Source organism: Euphorbia lathyris, chromosome 9 (genome assembly GCF_963576675.1).
Source record: "Euphorbia lathyris chromosome 9, ddEupLath1.1, whole genome shotgun sequence".
Taxonomy (NCBI): domain Eukaryota; kingdom Viridiplantae; phylum Streptophyta; class Magnoliopsida; order Malpighiales; family Euphorbiaceae; genus Euphorbia; species Euphorbia lathyris.
Genome location: NC_088918.1, coordinates 74,251,070 through 74,261,585, shown reverse-complemented (window position 1 = coordinate 74,261,585; position 10,516 = coordinate 74,251,070). Strand labels below are relative to the sequence as shown.

Sequence of the window (10,516 nt, the reverse complement as noted above, 5' to 3'; positions counted from 1 at the left end):
TATTTCAGTCTTGAACACAAACACCTTAATGAGCATGTAGAATTTGCTCATTCACCGTTAAATCTAGGTTTATTAGAATCCTAAGGTGGAGATTCAAATGATCAAAAACTAGTATTATTACCATGCTCAGATTAATAATGTTTTATTGTCTTTGTGATTTTTTGATTTCCGAGAAAAAAAAAATACAGAAAGATGAAAGACAACTATAAAATCATCCAAGAATATGTTCACGTGCGCATGAATGCATGGTTAGGAGTGTACTAGTTATAATATGGGCTGGTTCTATATTTTTTTCTTCTTCCTGAGATCTAAGGTTTGAGTTTTATATTTTTATTTTTTTTGGAAAAAAATATATATATATATACTCGAACTCTTGTATATATAAGAATGGTCTAATGCTTTCTCAGCCCCCTTAACTTGTCCAAATTGGTCATTTTACCCCCTTAATTCATCGAATATCCTATTTACCCCTTAACTCCATAAAAGTGGTATTTCTCACCCCCTCAACTTGTCAATTTATCCCTCCAACTCATAGAATGTTCTATTTACCCCCCTTAACTCCATAAAAGTGGTATTTTTCACCCCTTACAATCTGTTATCGAAGCCTAAATTGATAAATTTTTTTAAACGTTAAGCCTATATTTATGCTATTTTGTAAGTGGAACCTAAATTGATAATTTCCCAAAAATCACAGGCCTATTTTGGTACATTATCCCTACATATAATGTATTTAACTTGTTTATATTAATGTTCTTGTTATTTGTATTTTTTATTCGTTCTTTCTCTTTTCAACTTTTTTTACTACTATAAAAGGATAAGAAATACCATTTTTATAGAGTTAAGAGGGTAAATAGGATCATAAGTGCACTTTTATGGAGTTAAGGGGGTAAATAGGATATTCAATGAGTTGAGAAGGAGTAAAATGACAAATTTGGACAAGTTAAGGGGGTGAGAAATACCATTTTTATGGAGTTAAGGGGGGTAAATAGGACATTCGATGAGTTAGAGGGGTAAAATGACCAATTTGGACAAGTTAAGGGGGCTGGAGAAGCATTAAGCCTATAAGAATTGTTAAAAGACAGGAAAAGGCAGTGTACTAGTTATAAGAATTGTTAAAAATATATATACTCCATTTTTACATTTTCATGTTTATTCCATTTTTATGTTTTATACGCTTTTCCTCATTTTATTTTCCGTGTAAGATGGTAAGAACAAATGCAATGGTTTCAGAAAATAAGCAGATATAAAAACTAAATCCGTGTAATTTTTACATTTTCACGTTTATTCCATTTTTATGTTTTTACGCTTTTTTTATTTTTGTTTAATTTTTAATTAGATTTAGTTAAATGTGTTAAATGAGTCAACCCATATAACCCATTTAATAAATGGGTTGAATCATTTTGACCTATACAAATGAGTTATTACAATCTATTTAATAAATAGATTGGGTTGGATCAACCCATTTATTGGGTCAATCTTTTTAGCTATTTTGACACCTCTAAATGGCTATGAATTCATAATGTTCAATAAAGGGTTATTTTTGTTCCAAATACACTTCAAAATATTGAGAAGTATCAAACCTTTTAATATACAAATTTACTCTAGTGAACTTGAAAGTATTTCAACCTTATCCATGGACATTTTAGTAATTGAAGTATTGTATATCCTTTATAAACCTTTTTAGCCAAACAAAATAAGGTTATTAATTTATAAACCCATTTCCTCATCCTAAACAAATAAAAGGTCAAATACTTGCTTTCTCATTAAAACTTCTCTCTTCCATTAAACCCTCCATGCATCTCACCCAAATAAACCCCAGCTCGAACTATTGAAATCAAGAGTACATTTTAGGAAGCTCCATGTCAAACTCGACACGTCTTGGCAAGAAAATCACATCCTTGGTACACCTCCAACCCTGGCTGGTTCAGTTCATCTTCTTGATAACAAGCGCATCGCCTGCTCATCTTCCCAGTCAATGCGATTTCTAGAGGTCTCTGAACTAACCTCGGAAACCCTTCGTCACACCAAACCTAATCAAAGTTAAGCAAAAGTAAGAACAAAAAAGAACAATGAAACAATAGAAGAACTGTTGTGTTGATAATTAATGCATGTAAAACAGCACACTCTGCCTCCGTTGGTGTACACTCCTTGGCTTGGCTACAGTTTGTGAGGCATGACTCGGGGTAAAATACATTCATGTCTGCTGAAGTATACCGTTACTAACGTTATATGACTCCTAAACTTCATTTTGTGACATAAAAGTACTTGAATATTACATTATACTAATATTAAAGTCCGAATGGAAGAAAATCCTTAAACAATTAACAAAATGATAGCTTGGAATTAAGTATTCGACGTAAATATGGATAAAAAAAAGTCAATGATGTAGTTGAACTTCGATCATGTTATTACTCATCAATTTTTGAAACGAATTTTCTTTGATTTGGACTTTCATGTTAATATAGTGTAAAGTTCAATCACTTTATATCATAAAATGAATATGAATGTATTTTACTTAATGACTCGTGTTGCCATATTAGTGTTCATTTGGTCATTCAGGATCCGTGTGAACACTACTGCCTGTTGTTTCCATATATGAGGGCTTTCATTCTTATAGAACTAATAATACAAGCTAAACTAAGAAGGAAAGCTCATAGTTTTAGCATGCTCTGTAACGTTTATAAAACGAGTAAGCATACCTCTCCACCCTGATCTTGACTCCACCTTGAACTGCAACTGGGTTGCTTCGCTTCTTCTATTTTCTGTTTCTCCAAAAGTTGTGCACCTCTTGCTGCCTTGGCTTCAACCCCTTTCAATGTTTTTGTGGGATTTCCTTCACTATCATAATAGCGGCCGACTAGCTTACCCACAAACCTGATATTAGAACTTACAACAGTAAATACAATTATCTGGTGCTAACTGATAGAGAAAAAGAAATTGAACTTTCATTGAAAAGCTTCCAGACCACTATGATCAGGAATCGGTAACAAGATTAATGGACGAAAAAGAAACCAGAAAACTGAAAAAGTCGATAAAGATGTACAGAAGAGGAACTTCTGCTCCTACAAGTCAGTACCCCTTCTCAAGCTTCAAGCCGAGACCAAAAACTAATTTTTCAAAAGCTCCCTTTCTCTTCTCACACCATACTTGTATTTAACTAACCGAAATCTCATACCTATCTCAAACTGTAACAGACTTGAGCTAAGAATATGTCCCTTTTATTTTCTAACCTACGCAAGATACTCTACAGTTGCAGAACCCATAAAATCCAAACACAAAAGATGCAAATTCACATTGTCTTCTGGTTCAAAAATGAAGAATTAAAAAGAGATTCCCAGCTAGTTATCTTATATTTGTCTTTCAAAAATATTATCAACACAACATTTTCCCTTGCCCAATATTTTTCGGCAAACAAATGGGGCCTTAATTGAAGCATTTTGGAGTTAATAAAATCAGTCACTAAAATTTTTGACCAGCTACAGATGACCATAGACCACCAAGCTGTTTTTCAGTGTTGTGTTTGGACACTTTCTTTTGCTTATAGTCATTCACATTTCTATTCAAACTGTAGTGGTCCATATGAGCATCATCATTTCTCCAAATATTCATCCATGTCTTTCTTCTTGACCACCCACAAAATTGTTGTTGCAAACAGCATGAGAAAAAAACCCCCCATGATCCCCTCTTCTTATTTCCGGTTGCTTGCTACCATGTTATCAAGGTAACAATCAGCTTCCAGAAGCAAGGAATGCTTCACTATTATGATTCTATATTATGTTCTAAGCCACAACAGATTGGCTTCAAATGATACTTGCATGCTCTATTGATGATGCCAGTTGCTAAATTTTCATTCTTAATACCATTATTGGGACCCTTTTAATTGAATTTTAGGACAGGAAACAAACTTTGTCACGTGGGAAGCCACGATGATAGTTATCTTTTTTGTTTAGCATTTTCTTTTCATTTCAGAAGTCATTTTCATCTTTTTTTATTAATTAAAAATTTATTTTCCTTACATCCCGAAGCCACAATTTAATTTATTTCCCACATAATGACAAAAATCAATTTTTGCAGAGGTAATCCGATTCCATGCCACAAATCAAACTGTAATAGGAAAACAAAATACTACAAAATTTGAAACGTAAAAACTTAAAATAAAAGAAAATCATATTTGAACTTGAACTTACGTGTAACTTCTAAAGTAGAAATCCCGCCATCCAACTATACTTTTCACCTAAAAGCGTCAAACAAACTGATGTAGTTTTCAAATAAATAAGATAATCTATACAAAATTCAACCCACTAGAAGTAAAGTTGCAAGAATTTGCTTATTTTTACAATCAAGTCCTAATTTTGTAAATAAACAAACACATTCATAGTCTTATCTCACCATTTAATTGAGGATTAGATTAGTCAATGCCGAAAATTACTTTTTCAATTTCAGTGGTAATACTTCCAAAATTACAAGACTCTTTTTTTCTTTTTTTAACCACTTTTTTATTTCAATTTACAAAGCCTAGAGCCAAACATAGTGACTTCTAAAATAGAAGACTTTTAATCAACAATTAAGTATAAAAATGTTTACTCTACACAACAAATTAAAATATTATAAACCTTTTTCTCTCCTATACTCTCTGAATTAATATATCTAGCTAATGGATCTATAGACATATCAACAAGGAATTCAGCAATTACTATATCAAACTATTCCCACATTTAAAACTAAACATTTTTTAAACTTAAAAACTGGAAAGGTAAACCCTAATTTTCAATCTTATTTTCCCTCTAACATAAGTCTCTGAAATAAAACTAGAGAGCAACTTTCCACCATCTCTCATGCCACAACACTCTTTTTCATCTTTTTTTAGGTTTTGATACCAAGGTATGTTCCATTTTCTATTTTCTATAACCCTTTTCTTTATGTTGATTTTTCCAAGCAAAATGCTGTTATGGCAAGTTTCCGCTGTTTATTGAATTTTTTTTTTTTTTGTCTGTTAAATCAATACTCAGCTTTTGTCAATGTAGATGTATTTTGGAATGGGGAAGGTTCTGTTACTCTCATTTGAAACAATCAGCGCATTCAGAAGGAATTTGTTCCATTAACAAACAATTTAAAGCAATGAACACTAATCTCGTTTTTTTTTCTTCTTTGCAAAAAGTTCAGAATTTATAGAATTTGATGACTTTGGTAGTTACTCATAAATGTCATATGCAAGTTGTGCATTATTATCTGTATAGGTAGCAAAAATAAAAATTATGTTGAAAATGGTAGCTGTTTTGGTAAAATATCGACGCAGCTCTGATAGAGAATGAGCTAAAGGTTTGAGAGGCCATCATCACTATACGGGGTTAGTTATACTTAAGCTGGCACATTAGAGGTATTGTAGTATGGCAAATGCAGGAATTGGGGAGAAAGAAGATCATAACCAGATCTGTTGTTTGTTCTGCACTAATACAGTAGGCCTGCTCAGTTGAGTAGAGAGGGAATTCTAAAATCCGAAGGAGACTTGGGTTTAGGCTCAATCCATATTTACTTCATATTCCATTTCCTGATCTCTCTATTTCTCTATTTCATCATATTTACAAGCCATGACCAAAACTTGAACTCAAGAAATGATTCCCTTTAATATATTTGTTTCATATTTTTAAAATTTTACAGAAATATATATATATCTCAAAGTGGGCCATAGAGAAACTGCTTTTATTAGTAGAAATGTAATAGGTCCATAATAAATAGTGACGATCACTGATACGGCTTCTGGAAAAATGCGTCAATGACAACACGCGAGGGATTTTAAAATATCGTAGAATGGCTGCTACACACCAACATTGAATTACTAGACATAGAAAACTGTGCTTCTTTTAGGCATTTAACATACCAAGTCATATTCCCTACAGGACTAGTGACGGACCAAGAAGATTGGGATATAGTATATGACTAATGGTCAGGTATTAAATTATGTATACATGCTACAAGTAATTCAATAGGAAAAGTTCACCTCAGTGCTTGATAATCCACGCAAAGAGTCTGTGAGTCCGTCTCCTACATTATACAAGGCAAAAAGACATTATGAAATTACCATATGGAAAATGAGAAATAATTTTCTTCTCTTTTTTCAAATTTCAAGATATAGTGAATGCAAAAATAAACAAAAAAAATGAAAAGTATGCTGACTTTTGTGGTGAGACTGCAAACATTAAGGATTCAGCAAATGACAGGAAATGGTTGTAGAAACCTATATATAGACGCAAACCCAGAATGATTTAGCGAATTGTTTTGCCGTGTTCACAAGTAATTATTCAAATAATGGTAACATGGTAGAGGAACATGAAGGCTCTGGATATATGTTGTTAAGGAAAGAGAATTGTGTTGTTTAGGCATAAAGGAGAAAGGAAACAAGAGAATGAGACCAAATTTACCTGTAAAGTTTCCTGAAACAAATGCCCGAGATGCATCTCTATGTCAAATAAAAAACAAATTCATCAGCTGTTAATATAAAGTAAGATATATATTTGATAAAACAAGCAAGACAAAAAAATAAAATTAATTGCTATATACGATTAGGAGCCTTCCAACTCCACGACAGATCCTACAGTCATTTATGTAATGAAATTGGAATAATCTAAATAATCAAATGTCAACTGCCAATGGGCGGAAAAATTGGTATGCTGTCCTCTATAGGAAAACTGTATATGCAGAATGGACTTCAATGAAAAGTTTGTTGGGTTAGTGATTTGCGGTTTTCAATCCAAATGTAAAAATGTAATAACAAAAAACTACAGCGCTTGTGGCATTAATTGTCATCAACATAAATGCTAGTGTTAAACAATTAATTGGTGCTTTACTCCACAGCAATACAACTCAGACTAAATCTGGATAAAGACAAAGAAAATACCAACCTTCCAGCAAAATGATTGTACCCTCCTCCCACACCATAATGAGATTTTCCTTTAGTTACATCAAACACAGATCTGTCTACAAAGAAATCGGGTAGAAATTAAAATCATCCATTGGAAAAAATAAATTCAAAAAATATAATATAGATAGACAAAGAGTGTACCCAAGAATTCCTAATAGAATGGGTAAGGAATCATCAGTGCCATTGTACAAAACAAGTTCTTCAGCAGTAAACAATCTCTAATCAAAGCAAGTTGTTTATCAGTTTCTCTAGACAAACTTGTTTTTAAAACTAGAGGCAATCAAATGGAAAGGATTCAAAGAGAGGCAGACTACCTGCTTTCGAGGGAAAATGTTGTAAGACTTGAGAGAAAATCTTGAAGCCACAATGAAAGCAATTAGGGTTACGAAAACTGTAACCCCGAAAAAGGGAGACTTCACTAATCTCACAATTTGGGTTGCCATATCCAGTATCTCTTTTTTCCTGTTTTCACAATCACAGATTTAACATATCCTTAAGAAACATTGGGATCAACATGAATCAATAGTCAATACTAATATCTCTCTTTTTTTCTGAAAAAATTGCTGGCATAATTTATAATATGGTTCCTTACTTTTTACCGTAGTTATTAAAGGCACATGGTGCACTTAGGCGCCAGGGTTCCTGGAGCCTTGGCGTGGGCCATAGCGACAGAAGGCGCACTTACAAAAATAAAGATTATAAAACTAAAATAAAAAGGCAATGAATACTAAACCATGACAATATTCTTAATTATAAATAAATTCTAACATGCAATAAACCCCATATTATGAAGCTAAAGTTCAATTGTTCAACTAAATAGTAAATCCTGAGTTGACTAATAGCTACTCCTCCTCAAAACTCTCAAAATTCATCACTCCTCGTCACTATCACACTCCTCGTCACTATCACACTTCTCAAAATTCAAACTCTTGTTCATAAAACAGTTCCTCTTTATCCTCATCAACAAAATCAGTTTCTTCTTCCCCCTCATCTCGAACAACTGCAGGAGCTTTTCCTCAAACACTAGAAGATGATACTTTAGCCCTTTTTCCTACTCCTCTAGTGTTATATGCACTTTCTTCAACTCCTTTTTCCTTTCTCTTTTTAATACTTGTTTTTTTGCTTATTTGGGACCCTCAGATCAGATCACAATTAATTCAACTTTAAAAACCCCTAAAAAGTGCACCTATGTCATCGAGACACGCCTTTGCCAACTGCATCTTGGCTCACAACGGCGCCCCTGGAACGCGCCAGGATGACTGCGCCCGCCATTCAGGATGTTAAGGCGCTAAGGATGGCACCTGGTGCGCCATAAGCCTTAGGCGCACCATTTATAACTGTGCTTTTTACCTAATATGTAAAGCATCATTTGCCCCTCAACTATGTCAGTTGGTTCCATTCCAATGGTGACAATTGACAGTTACTTAGTTAAATCATAACATATTATAGTGAATTAAGCTTATGGGTGACGGAATAACTTTAAAATCAAACCAAAATATTCTTCTGAAACAGAATTCAACTGACGTCTTGCATTTGAGTGGAGAACGCATAATTAACAGATTACTAAATAAAACAAAGTAAATTGATAATCTTTGTTTCATACAATAGAAAGAAACCAGAATCAAATAATTCACACAAAGACACCTAAAATGTAAAAATCAATTCAACAAGTCAAATCACAGAACTTATAAATTTAGCAGTAAAAACATTCTCATTAGAGTTAGCGCATCATACACCGTACCTCTATATAACCTTCACACTCTCAGTTTGCATTTTAAGCTGAATTAACCTCAAAATGTGATCACAGAGCTGCTCCCATCAAATAAAATCCCTTGTTTCACCACCAATTAACCTCAATTGACTGGATAACTTCAATTGCAGCAAATCAACAAATAAGCGATGAGATGGAGGGGGAGGAATGGTGTCTGCGTTTGAGCAAAATCGCGAGAGGTTTGGAAAAGGTGAGAGAGTCTGTCACCTAAACTTAATTGACTGAGGAAAATTGGAACTTTAATTCGAAATGCAGGGATGGAGAGATTGATAGCAGATAGAATCTCAAAATTGAGAGTGTGGAATAGAGAGCAAGAGGAACTGGATGAGATGATTGACCTTCGAAATCGAGAGAGAGAGCCGATACAATCTGTCCGCCGTGGACGCGGTGACCTTCGGAAATTGTAGGCACTGTTGAAAAAATGGTGTTAGAAATGAAGTACAATTTGTAAAATGTTTTACTTTTGGGTAAATTACAGCCATGGCGACTGAACTTTGACAATTTTCCATTGAATTTTAAAAAATAATACAAAAGAAAAACCAATGAACTTGATACTAAATTACGTGTCTATCGCTATTGTTATGATCCCTCATAATAAATAAAATAGTAAGACTTTTTATAATATATGTGTGAGTCCATATTACACGTATTAAAAAGTATGTATGGAAGGTCCTCCATGCCAACGGATATTTCTAATAATTTCTCGTTAACTTTTCTTTTACTCCTTATTTTACCCCTCTTTCCTTATACCAAAGTTAGAAAACTACCAGGATCTGAACTGATGGGGACAAGAGAAATTTTATCTCGAATGATAAATTTAGATGAGGATAGAGTTACTACCCGCGAAGCGTAGAAATACTCACCCTACCCTCAAAAAAACCACATGGGATCTTTGTAATTATATAATCAAACATATATATATATATAATATTATAAATAGTGAATTGATTAATACTTACCGCCCTCATATTGACATTTTTGCATTTTTTATATTTTTCTTTCAAAAACTGTGAATGGTTCTCTCTTTCGATCAAAATTAAAATTCTGAAAGAGTTACAACCTGAGAACTCCGAAAATGGATGGTTACAAGTTGAAAACATTGGACGAGGTATAAATTTCGAGAAAATTTATGTTATTTCCCGCATGTGGTCAGAAAAAACGCTTGGCCAATGGTCAGACGTTTTCTAGGACCGACTGTCCAATGGCCATGCGTTTTTCAGGACCGCCTGTCCAATGGCCAGACGTTTTTCTTAACCGCCTGAGCATATGGGCAGACCAATGTGTAGTATTGGCGATTATTTGAATTTTACACTCGGATTAAGTGAAGTTTTAACAATTATTGTGATTTTTATTTATGTTCACGTGCCATTAGAAGATTTTGGTGGTGACGAGATCGATTACAGTAGCCATTTATGTACCACCGAGATTTTTTAGACAAGTTCAGAAGCAATTAAGTGGGCCAAAAAAGTTGTCATTGAACATGGTTTCGAACTGATTATTGCTTCACATAAAAACAGAGGAAAACAGAAGTTCTTGAGATGTTCTTATGGTGAACGGTACAGTGGAGTTTTGAATAGTTTAGATGCAGCTTTACGAAGGAATACTAAGACAAAATCGTGCAAGTGTAAATTCCAGCTAAAAGTCGTACAATTGCAAGGCTATACCAGTTGGGGGATCATGGTTTCGGAAGGGATTAAGGGTATGCACAACCATTCATTGGTTGTTTATAGAGAGGGATATCAACAGATGAGCGGACTTAGTCCCGCGTTCAAAAAAATAGTGTGAGACATGTTCGGCTTAAACAAAGACGTGTGCTATTTTGGAGA

At 33.7% G+C, this 10,516-nt stretch overlaps 1 protein-coding gene across 1 annotated transcript; it reads right to left on the bottom strand.

The window, feature by feature from the left end:
* Positions 1-1,607: 1,607 nt before the first annotated feature.
* LOC136206244 (membrane-associated progesterone-binding protein 4) lies at positions 1,608-9,132 on the bottom strand. Its single transcript, XM_065997216.1, has 9 exons — positions 8,661-9,132; positions 7,234-7,381; positions 7,061-7,137; positions 6,900-6,971; positions 6,420-6,457; positions 5,999-6,042; positions 4,188-4,234; positions 2,700-2,874; positions 1,608-2,030 (listed from the first exon to the last, which is right to left on the bottom strand). Exons 2-9 carry the CDS (start codon positions 7,360-7,362, stop codon positions 1,863-1,865), a joined length of 750 nt encoding a protein of 249 aa, XP_065853288.1. The 5' UTR covers positions 7,363-7,381; positions 8,661-9,132; the 3' UTR covers positions 1,608-1,862.
* Positions 9,133-10,516: the final 1,384 nt, after the last annotated feature.